The sequence below is a fragment of the Amyelois transitella genome, chromosome 25, assembly GCF_032362555.1.
Source record: "Amyelois transitella isolate CPQ chromosome 25, ilAmyTran1.1, whole genome shotgun sequence".
Taxonomy (NCBI): Eukaryota; Metazoa; Arthropoda; class Insecta; order Lepidoptera; family Pyralidae; genus Amyelois; species Amyelois transitella.
Window position 1 is genome coordinate 2,532,970 of NC_083528.1, and position 23,662 is coordinate 2,556,631.

Here is a 23,662-nt window from a genome sequence, read left to right on the forward strand (position 1 = left end):
CCTATTGACAAACACATGATAAAATCAGACTTTTTCAAAATATTTACATAAGCAACAAGACTAGACTACTTAAAAGGAACATTGAATAAGTATCTAAGTACTTTACAAATGTTGTATTATTTAATCAACTTCTTCAACAGTTGGGCCACCGTAATGTCCTCCTTGGTTTTGGTACTGTTGGTACCCTGGCATCCCTCCGGGCATTCCTCCGGGCATTCCTCCCGGCATCCCTCCGGGCATTCCTCCCGGCATCCCTCCTGGCATACCGCCCGGCATTCCCCCGGGCATGCCGCCCGGCATTCCTCCCGGCATTCCGGCGCCCGCGCCGCCGCCGTGCATCTTAGTCATGATAGGCGAGCAGACCCGCTGCAGCTCCTTCAGCCGGTGCTCGTACTCGTCCTGGTCGGCGAGGGAGTTGTTGTCGAGCCACCGCAGCGCCTCGTCACAGGCGTCGCGCGCCGAACGCTTGTCGTCCTCGCTCAGGCGCTCCCCGGCCTCGTCCAGGGCCTGCTTCACGCTGAACACGTACGACTCCAACTGGTTGCGAGCCGCTACGCGCCGTCTCTGTTTCTCATCCTCGTCCTTGTACCGCTCGGCGTCCGCCAACATGCGGTCGATCTCCGCCTGCGACAGCCGCCCGCGGTCGTTCTTGATCACGATGTTCTTGCTGCGGCCGGTGCTGTTCTCCTTAGCAGACACGTTGAGGATGCCGTTCGCGTCCATGTCGAAGGTCACGTCGATCTTGGGCACGCCGCGCGGCGCCGGCGGGATGCCGGTCAGGTCGAACGTGCCCAGCAGGTTGTTGTCTTTGGTCATGGCGCGCTCGCCCTCGTACACCTGGATGGTGACGGCGGGCTGGTTGTCAGAGTACGTGGTAAATGTCTGCGATTGCTTGCACGGGATTTTGGAGTTGCGTTCGATGATCTTGGTCATGACGCCGCCGGCCGTTTCGATGCCGAGCGACAGAGGCGCCACGTCTACGAGCAGAACATCCTGGATGCGGGTGTCGGTGGAGCCACTCAGGATGGCGGCCTGCACCGCCGCGCCGTACGCCACCGCCTCGTCCGGGTTTATGGACAGGTTCAGCTTTTTGCCGCAGAACAGGCCCTGCAGCAGGCTCTGAATCTTGGGGATGCGCGTGGAGCCGCCCACGAGAACCACGTCATGGATTTGGCTCTTGTCCAACTTGGCGTCGCGGAGTGCCTTCTCCACGGGTTCGAGCGTACCGCGGAACAAGTCTGAGCACAGCTCCTCGAAGCGGGCGCGAGACACTCTAGTGTAGAAGTCGATACCTTCGTACAGAGCGTCGATCTCTATTGTGGCCTCGGTGCTTGAGGACAGCGTGCGCTTGGCGCGCTCGGCGGCGGTGCGCAAGCGCCGCAGCGCGCGCGGGTTCATCCTCAAGTCCTTCTTGTACTTTCGCTGGAATTCGTCTGCGAGGTGGTTCACCAGTCGGTTGTCGAAGTCTTCGCCGCCGAGATGCGTGTCGCCGGCGGTCGCCTTCACCTCGAACAGCGATCCCTCGTCGATCGTCAGGATGGACACGTCGAAGGTGCCGCCGCCGAGGTCGAATATGAGCACATTTCGCTCGCCTTTGAGGTTCTTATCGAGGCCGTAAGCAAGCGCGGCCGCCGTTGGTTCGTTGATAATGCGTAGCACGTTCAGGCCGGCAATAGCCCCGGCATCTTTAGTGGCCTGGCGCTGAGAGTCGTTGAAGTAAGCCGGCACTGTGATCACGGCGTCGCGCACTGACGTTCCTAAGTACGCTTCCGCAGTCTCCTTCATCTTGGTGAGAACCATGCTGCTGATTTCCTCCGGTGCGAATCTTTTCGGCTCACCCTTGAACTCCACTTGGATCTTTGGTTTTCCGCAGTCGTTGATCACCTTGAAGGGCCAGTGTTTCATGTCCTGCTGGATCTTGGGGTCGTCGAATTTACGGCCGATGAGCCGCTTCGCGTCGAACACCGTATTGCTGGGGTTCAAGGCTACCTGGTTCTTCGCTGCATCCCCGATCAGTCGTTCCGTGTCTGTGAAAGCAACGTAGGACGGCGTGGTGCGGTTTCCCTGGTCGTTGGCGATGATTTCCACGTTGCCATGTTGCCAAACACCGACGCACGAGTATGTCGTTCCCAAATCAATTCCGATAGCTGGCATTTTATTATTACTTATTTTTTTCCAGAAACTCACAACTTCGTAAAATTATTATACAGTGTATTTGTAGTTTGTAGGTAAACGTGTTATTTTCACCCACTAATCTCCTTCTCTTCGTCTATTCGCTTTGAATTTCAAAATATGACTGAATTCGCGGGCGCCCTACGTCATTTATATACCTCGCGCTTGCAGCCAATCAGAGCCAAGAATTTTCTCCCGCGTTCTCGACGTCACACCGAGTCGGTTCTGCTATTCGCTAGAATTCTCTGGAACTAACAAGAATGGCTACAAATTGTAGCATTCGAGAAGGATGGTGATATAGGAAAGAAACTGAGGTAAGAAAGAGATCGCGTATTCAATTCAATATTTGGTGTTTCTATCATTAGAGTACTTAAAAGTTACACAATTTTGTACTAAAATTAAAGTACTTAAACTATTTAAAAGAAGAAACCCAAATTTATTTACCATTCCCTTGACTTACTTTTACAATTTTCATGTCTGCACGGAAAGACAAGTACTTTGTACACATTGGGTTTGATCATGGCTACTAACCAAACTAGTTTGGAAACGAATTATACAAACTGTAACCATTATTTAAAAAAAAACCGCAGATTAAATTTTTGCTGGGAATAAGTATTTGAACATGAAGAAGCAAAACTATTCTTTTCTACATTCATACATACATATGGTCACGTCTATATCCCTTGCGGGGTAGACAGAGCCAAAAGTCTTGAAAAGACTGAATGGCCACGTTCAGCTATTTGGCTTAATGATAGAATTGAGATTCAAATAGTGACAGGTTGCTAGCCCATCGCCTAAAAAAGAATCCCAAGTTTGTAAGCCTATTCCTTAGTCGCCTTTTACGACATCCATGGGAAAGAGATGGAGTGGTCCTATAATTTTTTGTATTGGTGCCGGGAACTATTCTTTTTAACAAAAAAGCTACACTAACTGTATTTTTTTCATTGCAGTGAAACATTTTGTTATCTTGTTTTTATGACTGGCGCCAAATACAATATGCCAGGTAAGGGTCACTACAAACAGTACTTTTAATTTTTTTTGTAAAAACATTATGCTTTTTAACATTTATTTATTTACAGATTTATGAAGAAACAAGTGGAAGAAGAAGGGGGGGGGGGGAATGCCCTTTTTGTTAATAAATGTGTTGTTTATAATAATTTAAATGTTTTATGTTAATAAAATATATTTCTTACGGTTTATTTTTCCCATCCTTATAAGTAGGAGTTTTGCGTATCTTTGAAATCTTCAATCTAAAATTAAGTTGTATTTTTTGTATGTCACTGATATATTGTTTAATAAAAACAGTGGAAGAAATAGTTTTATAGAATAGAAGGAGTAGTTTACTAACCGGAAAAATCCAAACTACATTTGTACAGAATATCAATACTTTAGTTAAGTATTAGTTTCGTTATTTTAAAAATAAATTTTACATATGTGTAGAACTTATGAATATAAAAAAGCATGCCTTGGAGAAATTACCATACAATATCGTCGAGCATTCATCTTTTAATCAAAATAACATTTGTGTGAATTTATAGACATACTTAAGTACCTATGCTCTGATGTATTGTCTAGTTATTCTTATCTAAAGAAGTGCCAAATTCTTTCAAGATTTATCTTTGCCGTTTGGTTGCCGGCACTTCAGAATAATAGGGCCACTACATATTTTTCCCATGGATATCGTTAAAGGCGACTACAGCAAAAGCTTATAAACTTGGTATTCTTCTAGTAGGCGATGGGCTCAAGGAAATCGGGCGGAGCGGAGCATTCGTAATTATTTTTCAGGGGGAGCCTAGCCTTAAAATCTAAATCCCAATCTTTTAATTAAATACATCGACGCCTTTTAATTTCTTCTCATGAAAAATTGTTAACCACAGTTATGGTATAGGTACCAGAAACCTATACCAAAAGCTGTGGTTAACGATTTTGTAGATATAATTACTTTGATAAATTATTTTGTTAGCCATATTTTATCAATCTCTGTTATTCCCAATTAACCTAAAATGATACAAAATCTCACATGATACGTTAATATTTTTCTACTCATAATAATTTGTGCTACTTATAAAAATGTTATGTAGTATTAAGTACTTTTAAACCCAAATAATTAAGTTCATCTTAAAAACAAAAATAAACATATGTTATCATTGTACTTATTAATAAGTTCGTAGAATTATTAATATACTTACGGTCGTATATATTTGCAACGTGGTATATAAATATGGTATGTATAAATCATTGTGACGAAATCTCCCGGCGAATGTTTAGTCTGTAAAGACCCTAATATTATCAGGTCAGGAGGCGGGTTTAAAATAACAATAGAAAGTTAGTTTCTTCTCATTCTATCCCACATAGCCGTCCTCCTCGTATTCAAAATAATGCCCCAGTCTTGTTAATTCCAGAGAATTCTAGCGAATAGCAGAACCGACTCGGTGTGACGTCGAGAACGCGGGAGAAAATTCTTGGCTCTGATTGGCTGCAAGCTCGAGGTATATAAATGACGTAGGGCGCCCGCGAATTCAGTCATATTTTGAAATTCAAAGCGAATAGACGAATAGAAGGAGATTAGTGGGTGAAAATAACACGTTTACCTACGAACTACGAATACACTGTATAATAATATTACGAATTTGTGAGTTTCTGGACAAAGAATAAGTAATAATAAAATGCCAGCTATCGGAATTGATTTGGGAACGACATACTCGTGCGTCGGTGTTTGGCAACATGGCAACGTGGAAATCATCGCCAACGACCAGGGAAACCGCACCACGCCGTCCTACGTTGCTTTCACAGACACGGAACGACTGATCGGGGATGCAGCGAAAAACCAGGTAGCCTTGAACCCCAGCAATACGGTGTTCGACGCGAAGCGGCTCATCGGCCGTAAATTCGACGACCCCAAGATCCAGCAGGACATGAAACATTGGCCCTTCAAGGTGATCAACGACTGCGGAAAACCAAAGATTCAAGTGGAATTCAAGGGTGAGCCGAAAAGATTCGCACCGGAGGAAATCAGTAGCATGGTTCTCACCAAGATGAAGGAGACTGCGGAAGCGTACTTAGGAACGTCAGTGCGCGACGCCGTGATCACAGTGCCGGCTTACTTCAACGACTCTCAGCGCCAGGCCACTAAAGATGCCGGGGCTATTGCCGGCCTGAACGTGCTACGCATTATCAACGAACCAACGGCGGCCGCGCTTGCTTACGGCCTCGACAAGAACCTCAAAGGCGAGCGCAATGTGCTCATATTCGACCTCGGCGGCGGCACTTTCGACGTGTCCATCCTGACGATCGACGAGGGCTCGCTGTTCGAGGTGAAGGCGACCGCCGGCGACACGCATCTCGGCGGCGAAGACTTCGACAACCGACTGGTGAACCACCTCGCAGACGAATTCAAGCGCAAGTACAAGAAGGACTTGAGGATGAACCCGCGCGCGCTGCGGCGCCTGCGCACCGCCGCCGAGCGCGCCAAGCGCACGCTGTCCTCCAGCACCGAGGCCACTATAGAGATCGACGCTCTGTACGAAGGTATCGACTTCTACACCCGAGTGTCCCGCGCCCGCTTCGAGGAGCTGTGCTCAGACTTGTTCCGCGGTACGCTCGAGCCCGTGGAGAAGGCTCTCCGCGACGCCAAGTTGGACAAGAGCCAAATCCATGACGTGGTTCTCGTGGGCGGCTCCACGCGCATCCCCAAGATTCAGAGCCTGCTGCAGGGCCTGTTCTGCGGCAAAAAGCTGAACCTGTCCATAAACCCGGACGAGGCGGTGGCGTACGGCGCGGCGGTGCAGGCCGCCATCCTGAGTGGCTCCACCGACACCCGCATCCAGGATGTTCTGCTCGTAGACGTGGCGCCTCTGTCGCTAGGCATCGAAACGGCCGGCGGCGTCATGACCAAGATCATCGAACGCAACTCCAAGATCCCGTGCAAGCAATCGCAGACATTTACCACGTACTCTGACAACCAGCCCGCCGTCACCATCCAGGTGTACGAGGGCGAGCGCGCCATGACCAAAGACAACAACCTGCTGGGCACGTTCGACCTGACCGGCATCCCGCCGGCGCCGCGCGGCGTGCCCAAGATCGACGTGACCTTCGACATGGACGCGAACGGCATCCTCAACGTGTCTGCTAAGGAGAACAGCACGGGCCGCAGCAAGAACATCGTGATCAAGAACGACCGCGGGCGGCTGTCGCAGGCGGAGATCGACCGCATGTTGGCGGACGCCGAGCGGTACAAGGACGAGGATGAGAAACAGAGACAGCGCGTAGCGGCTCGCAACCAGTTGGAGTCGTACGTGTTCAGCGTGAAGCAGGCCCTGGACGAGGCCGGGGAGCGCCTGAGCGAGGACGACAAGCGTTCGGCGCGCGACGCCTGTGACGAGGCGCTGCGGTGGCTCGACAACAACTCCCTCGCCGAGCAGGACGAGTACGAGCACCGGCTGAAGGAGCTGCAGCGGGTCTGCTCGCCCATCATGACTAAGATGCACGGCGGCGGCGCGGGCGCCGGAATGCCGGGAGGAATGCCGGGCGGCATGCCCGGGGGAATGCCGGGCGGTATGCCCGGAGGGATGCCGGGAGGAATGCCCGGAGGGATGCCGGGAGGAATGCCCGGAGGAATGCCCGGAGGGATGCCAGGGTACCAACAGTACCAAAACCAAGGAGGACAATACGGTGGCCCAACTGTTGAAGAAGTTGATTAAAGTGATCAAGTTTCTCTAGTCCTTGTAATTGATTAGATAGGTGTACCAAAGCTAAGACTGATAAATTAAGAACTACTTAGGAATATAAAAATTGTTGAAATAAAATGCATTTAAATTTTAAATGTCTTTTATTTTTTTGCTAAACTACCCATTTATTACACGCACTAGGTAATTAAGTCTTGAAGTCTTTTTGTAGAAAAATACATACATTTTAAAATTAATTAAGGTAGTACTTACAGCTCAGGAAAAATGTGTTAAAGAAAATAATAAACAAATATTTGTCATACGTATTATATTAGCAGACAGGAATCGGTTAAAACATTAATATATGCGCTTTCTTACTATTTCTGGAACATTTCAGCATTTTACTCCCTATATCGGCTGTACGTTTCCAGCTGGTACGTACTCATCATCATTGCTCGATAAAGTTTTTTATTTATCTATTGTATTGTTAGAGGCCGCCCGCGACTTCATCCGCATGGAAACCCTATCAATCCCGCGGGAACTCCGGGATAAAAAGTAGCCTTATATGTTATTCTGGGCCTTTAGCTACCTACATATCAAAGGAATTAACAATTAATTTAATTATCTTGCCGCGCCCAGCCCGCCAAACAGCAGAACGTGGCCTAATCTTTAAAGACTCATATAGACGTGATTTTATGTATCCGGTATATACACCGGAGTTTATAAAAATACTGTCGATTTTTACAAATTTTATACAGATCTATAAAGCGTAGCAAGTGAAAATTCACAGTATTTGATTTAAGACCTATGCGCAATGGTCATATATTTTTGATACATCTACAAATTCAAGTTTCCCTTTTCAGTCCCTTATGTAAATATAATTATATTATTTACTCTACAATTCTACATATACTAGTGTATTGTTTGTTTAAATAAATGGACGATTGAATTCCAAACTAAATATATTTATACACATTTGACGCAGGCATCTCAATCATCAGGTCATTGAAATCCTCGCTTATCTTCACGTGAATCAGCGGCTGTTGTTCCATTCTCACGTCTGAAAAAAAAAGTGTTGTGATTCAAACATCTAACAAAATATACATGTCCACTTATTATCCATCCATTCTATATTTTTGTTGAAAGAAATACATTTAAAAAAGTATCATTAATAGTAAAAGCGACCCAATATTAATTACATACATATAATCACGTCTATATTTCTTGCGGGGTAGACACAGCCAACGGTCTTGAAGAGGCTGAAAAGCTGCGTTTATTTATTAATGATGGAATTGAGATTCAAACAGTGACAGGTTGAAAGCCCATCTACAAGAAGAATCTCAAGTTTACATACATACATATAATTTCGTCTGTATCTCTTGCGGGGTAGACAGAGCCAACTGATAGACTGATAGGCCATGTTAAAGATAAAATTGAGATTCAAATAGTGACATAGGTTGCTAGCCCATCGCCTAAAAGAATCCCAAGTTTATAAGCCTATCCCTAAGCCGCCTTTCACGACATCCATGGGAACGAGATAGAGTGGTACTATTCTTTTATTTGTGCCGGAACCACACGGCCAAAAGAAAAGAAGAATACAATCTCAAGTATGTGTATCAAGTACATATATGTTGTTTCATATTGTTTTTCTTGTCAAACCCACCTTGTATTGCAGGAGGTGGCTGGGTGTCATGTTCAGTCTTCACCTCCGGCTCCGGACCATCGACAAACACCATCTCAGGACGACCCTCAGTCTCATCCGTATTCTTTTGTCTCTTGGCAGCTCTGCTTGATTCGGCCTCACGTTTCTTTGCAGTTTTATTCTGTAATATTACATGCATATGAATATATAGTCACGTCTATAACCAATGTGGGATAGACAGAACCAATAGTTTTGGAAAGACTGAAAGGCCATGTTCAGCTGTTTGGCTTTTTGATGGAATCGAGATTCAAATAAGTGACAGGTTGCTAGCCCATCACCTACGAGAATCTGTAGTTTATAAGCCTATCCGTTAGTCAGCTTTACGACGTTTATATGGGAAAGATATAAAGTTTACAAGTTTACTTATTACGGGATTACAGATATTGGAGATGATCCCGGTTGCGTCCCCAACTCGCTCGGGAAGTCGGAAGTGTGCCCACGATCCTGGATTCAAATCCTAGCGTCTAACCTTCGAAGGTAAAAAAAGATACAGAAGATGAGTTAATATAATTCATAACTTTGACAACCAACCTTTCTCTTTTTCTTAACAGACAGCACCCTAGTTACTTCCTTACGGATCTTGCTTTTCAAGTCTTCCGACAGGTCTATACCGCTGTCATAGTTCTTCACATACTTCGTGATCGGCTCATCATCACTACTGTCTTCAACACGGGTTTCCACTTCAGCAAAAACGTCTCTCAACTTCTTCAAAATCTTTTCTGTTGTATCCTGAAAATTGGCAAGGTTTCTTATAGGGTCTCCCCTATCATCTACATCAGCATTCCCAGTTTCACACTCGACTATACACTTTTTATAGGCTCTCCATCCCTCCACTAATATGACCCACCCAAGATTAAAATATTATAATACTAGGTGAATGAATAGCCCTTTAATGACTTCAACACCTCAGCTTTTCCTGATGTTCAAGTTCTCAGCTTAGTAATAATATAAGTTCATGAAACATAAGATCTGCCCCATCAGAAAAATGAAAATGAAAAATATTTTATTTGGAAACAAGAACAAGTACAATATAAGTAACATAGGATAATAGGTGACATCTGCAGAAGTTATAAAACTAAAAACTACTCGTCCTACCACTCCGGGAAATAGGTGTGATTTTTAGTATGTTTGTATATATTTGAATGCAGACAAGGCACTATCCTTACTTCTCTCTTTGTTTGCTTAGAATCAGAGATAAGCCATGCCCTGTCAACGCCCCAGCCCATTGAATGGCACGCGCGACGCCGTTTATATCGCGCAATAAACTTTCTCTGATTTCAAATAAAAAGGGAAAGAGCGACAGTTTTTCGCGCGATAAAAACGGCGTCGCACGTGACAAGTTACGAGGCTGGGGCGTTGAAAGGGCATGGCTTCACTCTGCTTCTTAGCTTCATCAAAAAAGAGAGAAGTAAGATTAAGGCCTTGTCTGCATACACATATATACAAACTTACTTATAAATCATGCTTTTTTTCCCAGAGTGGTAGGCAGAGTAGTCTTATGTAATTATTATGTTAGTACATACTTTTAATAACTCTGGTACAACTTACGTCTTTGTCAGGTCTAGAAATTCTCAGCATGTAATGTTTGGAATGCGTCTCAACTGTCTCGCAGATAGAACAAAGGTCGTAGTCCGGGCAGGTCAAGCATTTGTACCGGAACCCCACTACGGGGTTATTGCACTTGTTGCACAGCACATCTTCATGCGTTAGGACTTCGGAGTCAGCTGGAAAACATTTATTAAATCAAGAGTGTACAGACTTTATTTATATCCATTATGCATAGTACAGTCAACCACATGTCAACTTACTCGGCTGAATTTTTTAATGTGATAATAAAGATTAGTTCACATTGAATTTGGGTAACTGGATATACTCAGCTGTTTACTGTATGTCAACCTTCTCATGAAAATAAATTTTGTAAATATAAACGACTTAACTCCACCAACAAAAGTTAGTTTTAAATTTAAGAAGAATAAAAAAGGACTTGAAGTTATAACACACTATAAATGATGGAACTGTTCGTGCAATTTTTACCACTTTTGAAAACAAGGCAGGCAAATGCGGAATTGTTTATTTGTAAGTATATTTTCAGATACAGTTGCACTTTTGTTACCTTTGAAGCTATGAGGGCATGCTGATTGGTTAGGTGAAGACTAATCTGATTGTGGAATCAGCCATATAGTTAATTATCCAAGCTCAAACATTGCTAATTTCAGTAGGCACTAAAAGCTCTCTCTTACTCTATAACTAGAGAATGCCTACGGCTCCACCAGTGTCAAACGATAAAAACCCGTTAAATACTGTTCTCGCGGGAATTTCGCGAAATCCTTTCTTATTATGTACCCCTATACCACATAAGGAAGCTGTATGCCATATTTCAAGCATCTAGAACAAGTGGTCCGTCTGTGCATTGCCAGTCACTCAGATTTCTATACTATTTCTATCTATGATTTATGTCATACTAACAGTCATCTTGGTTTGTGGAGCCAGGTAAATACAACGTAGGCACAGCATCGGGCTTCAGATGTTTATTTTTGACGCTGTTGGGCTCGAAATGGCGCGAACAAAACCGATAGCCAAGCTTTTCTTGGCTCTTTACAATCAAGTCCTCCCTCCCTGCTGCTTTAAACCATTCTATTTGTCTAAAACAAAGGTAAAATGGTTATTTTCTTGTAGTAATATTCCCTATGATTATTTCACTTTATGTTCTATTATTTACACAGAAAAATATCTATGTACCGTGAGCGCTCTTTTGGAAGACTGTAATAATTTAATTGTTTGCTACATCGACTGTTCCGGCCACAACCACTTACGCAGCAATAATTAACCATTGTTTTTCACAAAAAGATTAAGTTTTAGTTGTTTTGTAAACAATATTAGAACTGACCACGAACTGACTGACAGTGACATAGAAAATAGACACACACTATGCCTTTTTTTCTTAAAAACCACGCAGGGGCGTTATAATAATAATCTACGGGCAACAATAACAAAAACGACGCTCTCTCTGCCAAACTCTCCTCTAAAATATTTACAGAGACTATGACGTACGTGTAACATATCCACTAAAGCTTACGATATCCTTAGGAAAGATACAACGTGGTCCTATTCTAAAGTGTTCTAAATTGTTTTAAAATAATATGCAACTATGTATCTACATACATAATATATAGGTACTTATTTATAACTAGCTGTGCCCGCAACTTCGTCCGCGTGGAATAGTTATTTTGGGCATTTTCCATTATTTTTTTGCTCCTTATAGTTGCAGCGTGATGTTATATAGCCTACCTCGATAAATGGCAACGCAAAAAGAATTTTTCAATTCGAACCAGTAGTTCGTTGGATTAGCGCGTTCAAACAAACAAACTCTTCAGCTTTATAATATTAGTATTAGATAAATATAATAATTAATTATTTATAAGTTTTTATATCGATTCAAAAATGACAAAGTTCCATACAAACTTGCACCCTGTATTTCATCCCCTTGGGATAGAATTTCAGGAAAAAAAGTAGCCTATATTCTAATCCAGGTTACTAACCATATCTGTGCCGAATTTCGTTCAGCAGGCTTACTCTCGAACTCAATCTCAATCTCAATTCTGTCGCAATCCAATTCCAATCGCAATTTAGTTTGGTACTCTTGAAATCATTAATCTTGAGATTGAGTTGGTATTGCGATTGTGTCATTATTGTGTTTTCCTTGGCGATTCCACTATACGTCAATATGACAGTGACATACATCACCATGTCTACGACAGAAATAGAACGAATTAATGAATGAAAACTTTGATAAACAATATTAAATTTAAGTAATTTTCAAGTAAATAATTAATTTTAAATGATATTTTTATTAACAATGCTTATTTCTTAGTAATAAATAACTTTAAGGCAAAAAATAATCAAATTAAATGTTTCAAACAGCGTATTTGGCTGTATGAGTATTTTCCTGTGCCTATATGTAAAGTTCACAATAAACAAAACAACAAAATAACATTTTAAAACCAGTGTTGCCAACTTAGTGGAATTTCCACTAAATCTGGTGGTTTTGACTTGTCTTTTAGCGGACATATATGAGTTTTAGTGGCTAGTGGATTTATCTAGTGGAATTTAAGAATTTTGTTTTTTTTTGTTTAAATTATTGGAATAACGCCTATAAAATCCAGTCGTATCGTTGTTGGAGTTCAATTTCTAGACTTATCAATCAATAATTTGCCAACCTTCAATTTAGTAGTGAGTACAACGCTCAGGAGGACCGGCATCCAGGCCAGAAACCACAACATTTCATTTCATACTTTATGTCTCTGAGAGTTCGACAACAAATGGGCTTTGTTACTTTTTATTGTCAACCACTTACTATAATTTATGATCGTAACGAATTGTTTTAAAAATTTATTTTAAACATCATTTTTTTTTTATTTAATTGTAACTAAACTTATAACAATTTATTTATTCTGATTAATTTGAATATCTAATATTTGCCGCTTAATCCGCCAACAGCGACATCATTCATGCTAATTTCGACACAACAGAAATAAAGTTAATGGAAAATTTAGTGTTTGATGGTCCGACTTTTTTTAGTGGATTTCTAGTGGTTTTAGAGGTCGATTTTAGTGGGGAGCTTGATACGTCGTTGGCAACACTGTTTAAAAATGTGGTTTAAAAGTTTTAGTTTGGCGCTCATAAGGTAAGTAATTTTTTCACTTATTAAAGTTTTTGATACTTTTATTTATTATAAAACGATTGTCACTAGTACACAAGTGATCTTCAAGCAAAAAACTGTTAGTAATGCTGTATCATACTATTACAGAAATGGCAAACAGACCCACACAATACCAAATGGCAGCGTTAGTGGAGTTCCTGGAGAAAAATACAGGAATTGCTCGAGGCCTTCTGCCAACGCAGCAGGCCAAACAGGAAACTCGAAAAAAGTGGCAGGAGTTCGCTGAGTCCACTAACGCCTTGGGTGGGATTATCAAAGATGGGCAGGCTTGGGCTAAGGTAAGCTAGCATTAAAACAGATTTATTATATTAGTTACATGCATATATATTAAATCATAATGATTTCCTTTTCATGCATTTCAGTATTGGACTGAAATAAAATCATCCCTTAAAAAAGTCTGCCAACAAAGGGCTCAGTCCATGAGGCGCACCGGAGGTGGCATAGATGTGGTGCCAGAGCTGTCGTTGCTGGAACAGCGCCTAGTGGCAGTCATGGGTGGGGACTCATTTGCCACGGGCACAAGGGGAATAGCAGTAGACCCCTCTCCCCAAAGTAATGTAAGTAAAATAATATGAAAAGTTAAATAAAATTTGTTTATTCAGAAACCAAGAATTGACGTCAGTTATTTACTTAAAACTAAGTTTACTACCGCCTCCAAAGCGCAAGTGAAGAAGAAGCGGCACAACAAACTTCACTGCTGCATTTCTACAACAACGTCAATTTACTTACAAACATTATATTAAGCATTTACTATAGATTATTTTAACACGCTTAATAAAATAATAGTGTACAGTTAAAATTACATGAATTAAGTCTATGATCAGTAAAATAACATTAACAAAATTAAACTCTGAACTAAAAAATAAAAATGACATTCATCAATACAATTCAGTTAAGTGATTTTATAATAATTTTATTTATTTTTCCTGTTACAGTCTAGCCCCTCCATCTTGCCATCCACGTCTGATGCAGTTTTACCCATGATAGACCTGCCAACATCTAGATTATCTATGGTAGAGCTGCCTTCCACCTCTGCCGCTGTTGTACCCGAAGCATTGGACAGATAAAACTATCTACTATATGTGATGCACCTCCAAATGCTGCATCTACACTTAATATATTTAAGTCCGCCTCACAGATCTGTAACAAAAATAAATTAAAAATAAATAAATATAGTATTTTTATTTTATATTAATTTATCTACACTAATATTATAAAGAGGAAAACTTTGTTTGTTTGTAATGAATAGGCTCAAAAACTACTGGACCAATTTTAAAAATTCTTTCACCATTCGAAAGCTACATTATCCACAAGTAACATAGACTATATTTTATTTTGGAAAAAAATAGGGTTCCGTAATAATATATAAAAATAATTGGCAAAACAGCGTTTGCCGGGTAAGCTAGTATTTTATATTACCACTACATATAGTAGTGGTAATATAAAATAAGCTTATTATGAATTTATGTAATAAACATATAAAAGGGATACATACTATTAATACATTTGTTGAATGGTAATGTTTTCTGTTAAAATATCTTTCTTCATTTTCAGCAGGACGTACTATTGCCACATGGGTTCCATCTATGCATCCTATTACTCCAGGAATGCGAAATTATTCATAAAACCTACAACAAACACAGATATTAACACACATTTCTGCCATCTGCCAAATAAAATAAATTGTCATGTCTTAAACACAATTTACATACCTTCTTTTAATAAATTGCGTTCTGGAACAGTTTGAGGAAATTTTATGTATTTATGCAGGATTGTCGGGTCATTCAATGCTGCTGTCACATCTCTCAATGCCCGAGATACTGATTGCTGCGACATGGGAGTACCTAGTGAACATCCTACTAGGCGTTGGTAGCTGCCAGTTGCATAGAATGAAAGTGCTACTAGTATCTGTAGACCAAAACCAATTATTTAAGCAATTAGGTACCTTTGCAAACTTGTTTGTATCACAAACTAACACAAAGTACTCACATAATTTAAAACAAAATTACCTTGTATTTTGTACTGATATCACTTCTTCTTTTAGGAGCTTGCATCAAGGGTTTTAGCTCTTGATATAAATAATGGAACAATGCCTTGGTGACACGATAATTTCGCTTAAATTCGTCATCACTCATAGCAAGTGCTTTATCGGCGTACCGAGCAATCCTACGCAAATTACGCGTTTCTCGCAAATCCTTTCTACAGGCATCACTGAAAATTACATTTTGCAACACCAAACGAGCCATTGTATGCACTTTTTTACAAGTAAAATGTATATGCAATTTTCACAAAGTTACTATTTCCTTATTGTGATTATCACAATAAATATCCAAGAATAACACAAGTTCAACGCAATGTCGAGCTGTCAAAATGGCTTCAAGAGTACCGAATTCTCAAGTTCCAGAACAAAATCTCAATATTAATTAGTTCACTCAATATCCGCCCGATTTCGCCCCAATGTGGCGCTAGTGTGAAATTCAAGAGTGCCAAATGACGTTTCTTGCATTGAGATTGGCATTGGATATTGGCATTGCGAGTCGAGAGTAAGCCTGCAGATCCGTTCGATAGATTTTCCGTGATGCGCGTACAAACATACAGACAGACAGACGGACAGACAGACAGACAACAATTCTAAAAAAAATTGTTTTGGCTACTATTGACCCTAATGTAGTATTTTCATTACTAAAAAATATTGCATGCTTGAAGGGGCAAACTGTTGATACTGTTAAATGTAATTCCATCTATATGTCTACACAGTTATGCAATAAATATTTTGAGTTGAGTTGAGTTGAACCCGGACCTCATGTTGTTTGTGCTATATTTTTTTTTAATGTGTGTTTGATCAACTATTTAAATAATAGGCTAGGTAGGTAAATAGATAACTAATTTAAAGAAAGCTGTATCGATAACAATTTTTAGGGACTTGGCGTCCTTATAGGTTAGCAACTTCTAAAATGCAATCAATAAATATCTCTGTCTGCATTTATTACGTACTGAATTATTTAGGACCACTGAATTAAAAATGTACGTAGGTACTATAGTTATAGCGCGCGCTTCCCTAAGTTCTTTAGGAACATGATAGGTAGCGTACCGACTAGACTGGTTTCAAGACAAGCATCCAGTCTAGATAGACCGCAGGAATGCCACTGACTAAAGTAGGTAGCTACCTACAGTGGCTATTTATAGCATCGATCTATATTTAATATCATTATTGTTGTTCATGGATCGCTCGGCGATACCAAGCGGCAATTTATTGCACGCAATTTGTTTTTAAGCTTAGAAATGCGCGATTTGGGTAGGTATGAAGTTACACATAAGTACATACATATGGTCACGTCTATATTCCTTGCGGGGTAGACAGAGCCAATAGTCTTGAAAAGACTGAATGGCCACGTTCAGCTGTTTGGCTTAATGATAGAATTGAGATTCAAATAATGACAAGTTGCTAGCCCATCACCTAAAAAAGAATCCCAAGTTTGTAAGCCTAGGTATGAAGTTGATCACTTTAAATTTCTTTGTCACCTTATCCAATCAATTTTAATGAATTATAGCATAGTATCTACCTCCATCCATCCCAAGATCGAGATGGTAGGTTCCTAGTCTACTGTGTCGGTTTAGTAAATATTTTTTTAGGAAGGTAGTCTGCAATGTTTTAAGATTTACTAAGTTGATACCTACTTTGCCTTGTCTCCCTATCTTTCTAAGTAAAGAACTCAATCACGAATATATATATACGAGAATATTTATAACTAGCTTTTACCCGCAGCTTCGTCCGCGCGAATTTAGCGCCATAACACGCTCGAATTGAGCGTCACCTTCAAATGAATATAGGTTTTTCGCAAATCCCACGAGAACTATTGTTATACCGGGATGAAAAGTAGGTTTATAGGTACTGTGTCCTACAAGACGATTGGTTCAGTTCAGCAGATAAAGCGGGAAGAGTCAAATAATAAACTTAATTTCGCATTTATAAATAATACCTACCTAGTTGGGATGTAAAAAATATTTATCGCTTGCCTTGCATTTGCATGGTAACAAAAAAAATAACATCTATGTACCTACCTACCTGCTTATCAGAAATTCAGAATACATTGTATCAGCTGTTTTCATGTTGATGTGTGCGTAAAACCAACTAAACGATGTCAATGGCCGTGAATCGCGACCGTTGGAAAAGTGTGCATTACCCCAACAAGAAAGTAGCTCCTAGAGAGATATTACTGGAAAATAAATAAGTTCCCAATTAGCTGTGGATGTACATAAAATAAATAATTTATACGAGTTGTAGTTTTGGTAAAATGCCAAAAAAAAATCCTGTTTAAGAAATCTACTCTTCAAATTCAAAACTTATAATCGAAGCAAGAAATATTGTGCATGGACAGATAGCTCTTTGTACATGGAAAAATGTGCAGCCGAAATAAAATTGGTGCGGGTTCAGGTTCTCGAGCTATTAAGTTTCCTGCTGGAGGAATGGTTTGCAAAATCGTGTATCACTTAAAGCATTACTTGTGCGCGTCAAACGTACAAGCATATGGACTAAATACATACAAGTATCTTTTAATGTGCTCATGGTATACAAAATTAGATCAAAGAAAATACTTATACATTTTAAGTAATGAATAAGAAATATGATATAAAAGAAAATTGATATGTAGCTATTTTTCCGAAACTACTACACGCTGTTATTATTTAATTCAGGCACAGCTAAATTACATCTCTCTAGGAGCTATTTTCCTGTTGGGGTAATGCACACGTTCGAGAAAATGTTGGAATGTTCTTGCAAATGGGCGGGGCCACTAAAGCGGCGCAGCTACGCGATTGGCCAATTGCGTGGCGCCATGGAGCCTAGAAACATACAGAGTTTGTATTTAGATTTAATAAAAATTGCATTTTATCGTAAAATTGTAGTAATTAAGAGAAATAAGCATCTTTTGTTATGAGAACTATTTTTAAAGATAAATTTATTTATTAGTTAAGTTAATTCACAGCACTGTGACATTATATTTAAAACATAAGTTCTAATAGAAATATAATCTAAATCTTAAATAAAAAATCCTTAAATGTTCCTTTAACACATAAAAGTAAAAACTAAAGCAGGCATAAAATTACTCGAAATGCTAGTGGCTTATGTTATTATGGTGTTATGGATTATGTTTTTTTTATGATTCAAATCTTTCTGTAAGCAGTTACGAATGAAAAGTTTTATTTTATTTTAAATTCTATTAACTAAACATGCTGCACAAATAAAACATGAATAAAAACCACGCTAAAATAAACAAAGCTTACAATGTATTTAAATGCTTACTCCAGACGCAGACATTTTCTAAGCTCCGTGTTTTACAAGGATCAATAAACAGCTGGCAAACGCACACAAACGTCTATCCTTCTGTAAACTTCGTGAAATTTCTCGCTTGTTCTACTCGCCGCTAGATGTCGCGCTCGCCGCGTATATAAACTCGCCGGCCGGCTTTCCGGCATGTTATTTGTGAACAAGCATTACTCGAAGCGAATTGGTGCTAAAGCACTGCGATCTCTGAACTAACTGCGAATTTACCTCCAATTACAATCAAGATGTCTCTGCTACCTTTCATCATGGGCTACGAGCACCCTCACCGCCTCATCGATCAGGATTTCGGCCTGGCGCTGACTCCCGAAGATCTGCTGACGGCCGCCGTGGCACCCATGTTCTCCCGGGACTACTACCGACCCTGGCGTCAACTAGCCGCGGCCGCGCGAGATGTCGGATCCACCATCAAATCCGACAAGGACAAATTCCAAGTAAACTTAGATGTCCAGCATTTTGCGCCCGAAGAAATCTCAGTGAAGACCGCGGACGGGTTTGTGGTGATTGAGGGCAAGCATGAAGAAAAGAAGGACGAGCACGGGTACATTTCGAGGCAGTTCTCTCGGCGCTACGCGCTGCCTGAGGGTTGCAACCCTGAGACGGTGGAATCACGGTTATCTTCGGACGGAGTTTTGACTATCGTCGCGCCGCGGGTGGCTCCGGCTTTGAAGAACGAGAGGGCTGTTCCTATCGCACAGACCGGTCCAGTGAGGAAGGAGATCAAGGATCAGACTTCCCAGGCTAACGGTAACCAGAAGTAACTGTACAGTATTATGGTACGAGATTGTTTGTGATAGCGCGTGTCTATGTTCGATGTGATTTCAGTGTTTTAAACATTTTTTAATTAAGACTGAATTATTTAAAAATAAATGCTTTTAATTTATTCCCGTGTTTTATTAATTTTCCTTTGGTTGTTATACATATAAGTGTGGGTAGACAGGTCCTTATAATTCCAAATTCCAGTTTTTCAAAAAGCTACCTACCTACCTACCTCAACTCGTGTTTGTTATTGTACGAATGTGTTCTAATGCGATAACTTTCAAACAGCTGGTTTGTTTTTGATGAAATTTAAAACTTAGTAGGATAGGATTTGTAAATATTATTTTCAAGTTTGTAGGATAAACAAATTCGGTTTTGATATATCCATAATTTTGTGAAAAATAGTCTGTGAGGTCAAAGTTCGTTGGAATTGCAAGTAATAAAAAACTATCTAGGTGATTTATAAATTTTTGTTTAAATTGATGTAACTCTACGTTAAGTACCTACCTACTCAAAGTTAGAAATGACGTCTGTAACCCTTGTGGGGTAGACAGAGCTAACAGTCCTGAAAACACTGAAGGGCCGCGTTCAGCTCTATGGTTTTATTATGGAATTGAGATGAGAAATTGAGATTCAAATAATATTCTCGTTATTTTGGTGTATTGATCGGACAAAAGTAAGAGTTGCGCGTAGCGTATTCAGAATTCGAGACTACCTAACTGCGTACTACCTAACTATTTTTATAGAAATTAATTTCAGCTACCTAGGTACCTACTTACATTTTTTTATAAATATAATAAATTTATTATCTGTGTGTGTATTAAGCCGTAATTTACCTTTTCTCCACTTAAGACGTTTAAGTGGAGAAAAGTTAAATTACGGCTTATAAATTCGTATCTTATGCAATTGTAAGCTTCCATTTGGTGTAGCATTTAGTATGGAGGTCAAACAAGGAGCTAAAAAATATTCCCGGTTGGTCCAGTTACATCTTTTTAGGGGTAGGGTTAGTAATAGGGTCCTCTGTCTGTCGGTAAACAGGCTGAATCTCATAAACGTGGTGGCTAGAAAGCTGAATTTTTCACAAATTATGTACATATTTCCGTTGTCGCTACACAAATACAAAAAAAAAAATTAAAATCCAGTATGTAATATATACAAGACATCTGTGTTTTTGTATTTTTCTTGCTCAATGTCATAACGGTTACGGTTAAAATTTTCGCAGAATATTTTTTTTCAAAATAAATAATTAAGTATATGTAAAATAATGAAGTAATTATTAAAGGGAGCCTTCCATACAACAAACGTAATTTTTAAGCAATTGTTTGGTCGATTTTAATAAACAGCTTGAAACGTGAATATAAAAAATTAATATTAACAAAATATGTGATGATGGTAAGTGGACGAGAGAATGCAACGGGGAAGGAATAACTGTAAAAAAATATTACCTTTAATCCTGCCTACCTATTGATAACATTGCTTGTACTTACCTACGAGTACCTACCCGCAGCTTCACTTGCGCGAATTTAGCATCATCTCCAAAGGAATAAGGACAAGTTTTGCAAGTCTCACGGGAACTATAGATTTTACCGGCTTGAAAGGTATGGTACTATGTCGTGCTCTAACTAGAATGTCTAGAATTTTTAATTATACTTATTATACGCGAAATTTTAAGAAGAGTGGTTCAGTAGGTAAATAACGCGTGAAGAGGTAGTAAACAAACAAACAATTTTCGCATTTATAATAACTGGGATAAACTACCTATAAAGTAGGTTACCAAACTTCTTCCCCACGAGGCACTGAATACTAAATACATACATAATTTAAAATGCACTGACAAAGTACGTATAAAATATATGTAGGCAGATAACTTAGTAGGTATAAAAAAACAAATTTTACTAAAAAAAAAAGGTTTATTCAGTCTTATTTAAAAAAGAGGAAACTAGGAAGTGACCATTTCTATTTAGTACAATATAAAGAACTTATATGCACTGTATTTTTATCCCAAAAATCACAGACCAGAATTAAAAATTTCTACGTTTAAATTGTTCAGTTACAAGTTTGTCCTGGCGCCTGACAAGATCCCTGTTCTTCCTTGTCCTTCTTCGGTTCCTGCCGCACCGGACCAGTCTTCGTGATGGGAACCACTCTCTCTCCTTTGCCATCAACCTCTTTCCTTGGCGCCGTGACCGTCAGAATACCATCGCTGGATAACTCAGAAACAACATTCTCCGACTCTGCCCCTTCTGGCAAAGCGTACTTCCTCACAAACTGTCTGGACACGAAGCCGTGTTCGTCCTGTTTCTCTTCATGCTTCGCTTCGATCACCACGTAACCATCAGATGTCTTCACTGAGATCTCATCAGGCGAAAAGTGTTGTACATCCAAATTGATTTGAAACTTATCTTTGTCAGTCTTAATTGTGGATCCGAGATCTTTTGACAGCGATGCCAATTGTCTCCAGGGTCGGAAGTAATCGTGCACTGCAAACGGCGACAGGAACGGTGACATCATGGATGTGATGATGTCGTTCGGAGTCAGCGGCATCCCGAAGGTTTGGTCCAGCAACTTGCTCCCAGGTTTTTCAGCACATTTTTCTTCAGCGAATGCGGATCGGTCTCCGATGCCCAGGAAAAAAAGGGCAGCGAAAACGTAAGATAAACTGACAGACTTCATTGCAGATTTTAATATGACTTTTTTAAAAATATTTTTAAATCACGCACGTTATATCACTTCACTTCAATGTCCGAAGCCCACGAAATCGTCTCGTATATATTGCGATGCGCTTTGTTTGCTTGTATTCAACTCGATTGCCTTGAAATTCTCGCTCCCATGTTTATATACTCCGCCCGACATCTAGCGGCGAGTAGACATTTCTAGACTGCGCAGACGTGGTTTACGGCAAAATCGACCACGTCTGTTGTTTTTTGTTTATTGTTATCGATATGATAAGGACTGCTATGTATCAATTTGGTCCCAGGTGCATACCTGATAAGCTTTTAGATTATATTATACAAACAAGATAAAAAAATGCAGTGTGCATTTTATTTGGCTAAAAATATTTCATCAAAGTACCCACCTACTACTTATCTACCTAACATGCATCAAAAGAAATTTAAGTTAAGTTGAATAGGTCGGAATACCATCAGGAATATGTTTAGAAGAGAGAAAGTGACGGTAATAAAAAAATTTAAAATATTATTTATTTGTGGACGTTCTTTCCAGCTATGTTTTTTTGAAAAATAATAGATAGAAATGGCCAAAAAGCAACTTGTTTGTAGAAACTTATTATAAATTTAGTACCTATATGTGTTTTTTTTACTATCATTCATTCATTCGAATATAAAAACAAATTAAATTTCCATTTTGAATACACAAGGATTAGAAACTTTTTGTTTTACTACAGCCACTGCCATCTAGTGGTGAGAAGCAGAACTTGAGATACTGACCTATGCAATAATTTCCATGGAGTTCCATTCTTGAACTCTCTGGAATATACTCGAGAACCTAGAACCTTCGCCGTGTCATTGAACTCTAAACGTAACAATCGATAAAAGATCTCGTGTCCATTATTGTATCCATAAATGCCACAAAATTTAAACATTTAAATAAAAATATAGGTATTTCTAGAATGAAATGCTTGATAAAAATTATAATTCATTGGTTCTATAAAGTTTCATTACTAGCTGACCCGAAATCCTAACCCTTAGGGTTAAGGAATTAGAAAATAAAACTATATTTTTATTATTCAGTTGCAATTATAGCTATTAGCTTTGGATTAGCTATATACCTCGTTTATGGTTCAGGACCATATTTCCTTTTATTTGGTGAAAATAAATAGGTAAGTTACCATTTCCTTGTGCAAGAACCATTTATGATAATCCAAGCTAGACTTAAATCACTAGAAAAATAAATAGATAGGTATGGAGAAGGGGGAAAGAATAAAAAAAAAATCAAAGACGTTTATTCTAAATAGTGGTATATTTTCAAAAATATTGTTATACAAGACCTGCATATCTATTTACAAAATAAAACAAAATTAAAATTAATATCAGTTTTACAACCGCCATTACTTATAAATAATAAAAAAAAAATGAAAATAACTCGAAAGTTGCGCATAATTGTCACTTATTTTAATAATATTTACATAGAAAGTTACGCTTTTCGATATCAAAAGTCAATCGTCGTATAGTAAAAATAAAATTGTATAAAATAATCATCATGTAAAATGGTATTTAATTTAGTATTCCATCATTTTTTTGTTACAATTAAGACCTAAATGGATGAGGCCTTAGTTTTTGCTCATA

General features: G+C 39.6%; 6 protein-coding genes across 6 annotated transcripts; 3 read left to right on the forward strand and 3 right to left on the reverse strand.

Moving 5' to 3' along the window:
• Positions 1-120: 120 nt before the first annotated feature.
• On the reverse strand, positions 121-2,277 carry LOC106140297 (heat shock protein 68-like). The gene has a single exon (XM_013341907.2). It carries the CDS (start codon positions 2,152-2,154, stop codon positions 121-123), a length of 2,034 nt encoding a protein of 677 aa, XP_013197361.2. The 5' UTR covers positions 2,155-2,277.
• A 2,431-nt stretch (positions 2,278-4,708) lies between these two features.
• On the forward strand, positions 4,709-6,922 carry LOC106138044 (heat shock protein 68-like). The gene has a single exon (XM_013339040.2). The coding sequence runs from the start codon at positions 4,839-4,841 to the stop codon at positions 6,870-6,872; it is 2,034 nt and encodes a 677-aa protein (XP_013194494.2). The 5' UTR covers positions 4,709-4,838; the 3' UTR covers positions 6,873-6,922.
• A 225-nt stretch (positions 6,923-7,147) lies between these two features.
• LOC106138040 (uncharacterized) lies at positions 7,148-11,447 on the reverse strand. Its single transcript, XM_013339023.2, has 6 exons — positions 11,278-11,447; positions 11,005-11,180; positions 10,087-10,262; positions 9,070-9,267; positions 8,500-8,659; positions 7,148-7,896 (listed from the first exon to the last, which is right to left on the reverse strand). The coding sequence occupies exons 1-6, from the start codon at positions 11,367-11,369 to the stop codon at positions 7,793-7,795; spliced, it is 906 nt and encodes a 301-aa protein (XP_013194477.2). The 5' UTR covers positions 11,370-11,447; the 3' UTR covers positions 7,148-7,792.
• A 1,900-nt stretch (positions 11,448-13,347) lies between these two features.
• Positions 13,348-14,352, forward strand: LOC132903385 (uncharacterized). The gene is made up of 3 exons (XM_060951639.1): positions 13,348-13,536; positions 13,621-13,815; positions 14,194-14,352. The coding sequence occupies exons 1-3, from the start codon at positions 13,348-13,350 to the stop codon at positions 14,323-14,325; spliced, it is 516 nt and encodes a 171-aa protein (XP_060807622.1). The 3' UTR covers positions 14,326-14,352.
• A 4,367-nt stretch (positions 14,353-18,719) lies between these two features.
• LOC106138049 (protein lethal(2)essential for life) lies at positions 18,720-19,482 on the forward strand. The gene has a single exon (XM_013339063.2). The coding sequence runs from the start codon at positions 18,827-18,829 to the stop codon at positions 19,358-19,360; it is 534 nt and encodes a 177-aa protein (XP_013194517.2). The 5' UTR covers positions 18,720-18,826; the 3' UTR covers positions 19,361-19,482.
• Positions 19,483-21,256: 1,774 nt separating this feature from the next.
• LOC106138036 (protein lethal(2)essential for life) lies at positions 21,257-22,237 on the reverse strand. The gene has a single exon (XM_013339017.2). It carries the CDS (start codon positions 22,029-22,031, stop codon positions 21,405-21,407), a length of 627 nt encoding a protein of 208 aa, XP_013194471.2. The 5' UTR covers positions 22,032-22,237; the 3' UTR covers positions 21,257-21,404.
• Positions 22,238-23,662: the final 1,425 nt, after the last annotated feature.

Bases quoted from the DNA above. Each gene is read 5' to 3' on its own strand.
- LOC106140297 (XM_013341907.2), bottom strand. From the start codon at position 2,154: ATGCCAGCTATCGGAATTGATTTGGGAACGACATACTCGTGCGTCGGT.
- LOC106138036 (XM_013339017.2), bottom strand. From the start codon at position 22,031: ATGAAGTCTGTCAGTTTATCTTACGTTTTCGCTGCCCTTTTTTTCCTG.
- LOC106138049 (XM_013339063.2), top strand. From the start codon at position 18,827: ATGTCTCTGCTACCTTTCATCATGGGCTACGAGCACCCTCACCGCCTC.
- LOC106138040 (XM_013339023.2), bottom strand. From the start codon at position 11,369: ATGGTTAATTATTGCTGCGTAAGTGGTTGTGGCCGGAACAGTCGATGT. The intron at 11,181-11,277 runs GTACATAGATAT...CCTTTGTTTTAG, and splicing joins CTTCCAAAAGAGCGCTCACG to ACAAATAGAATGGTTTAAAG. The intron at 8,660-9,069 runs GTTGGTTGTCAA...GTAATATTACAG, and splicing joins CTGTTAAGAAAAAGAGAAAG to AATAAAACTGCAAAGAAACG.
- LOC106138044 (XM_013339040.2), top strand. From the start codon at position 4,839: ATGCCAGCTATCGGAATTGATTTGGGAACGACATACTCGTGCGTCGGT.
- LOC132903385 (XM_060951639.1), top strand. From the start codon at position 13,348: ATGGCAAACAGACCCACACAATACCAAATGGCAGCGTTAGTGGAGTTC. The intron at 13,537-13,620 runs GTAAGCTAGCAT...CATGCATTTCAG, and splicing joins ATGGGCAGGCTTGGGCTAAG to TATTGGACTGAAATAAAATC. The intron at 13,816-14,193 runs GTAAGTAAAATA...TTCCTGTTACAG, and splicing joins ACCCCTCTCCCCAAAGTAAT to TCTAGCCCCTCCATCTTGCC.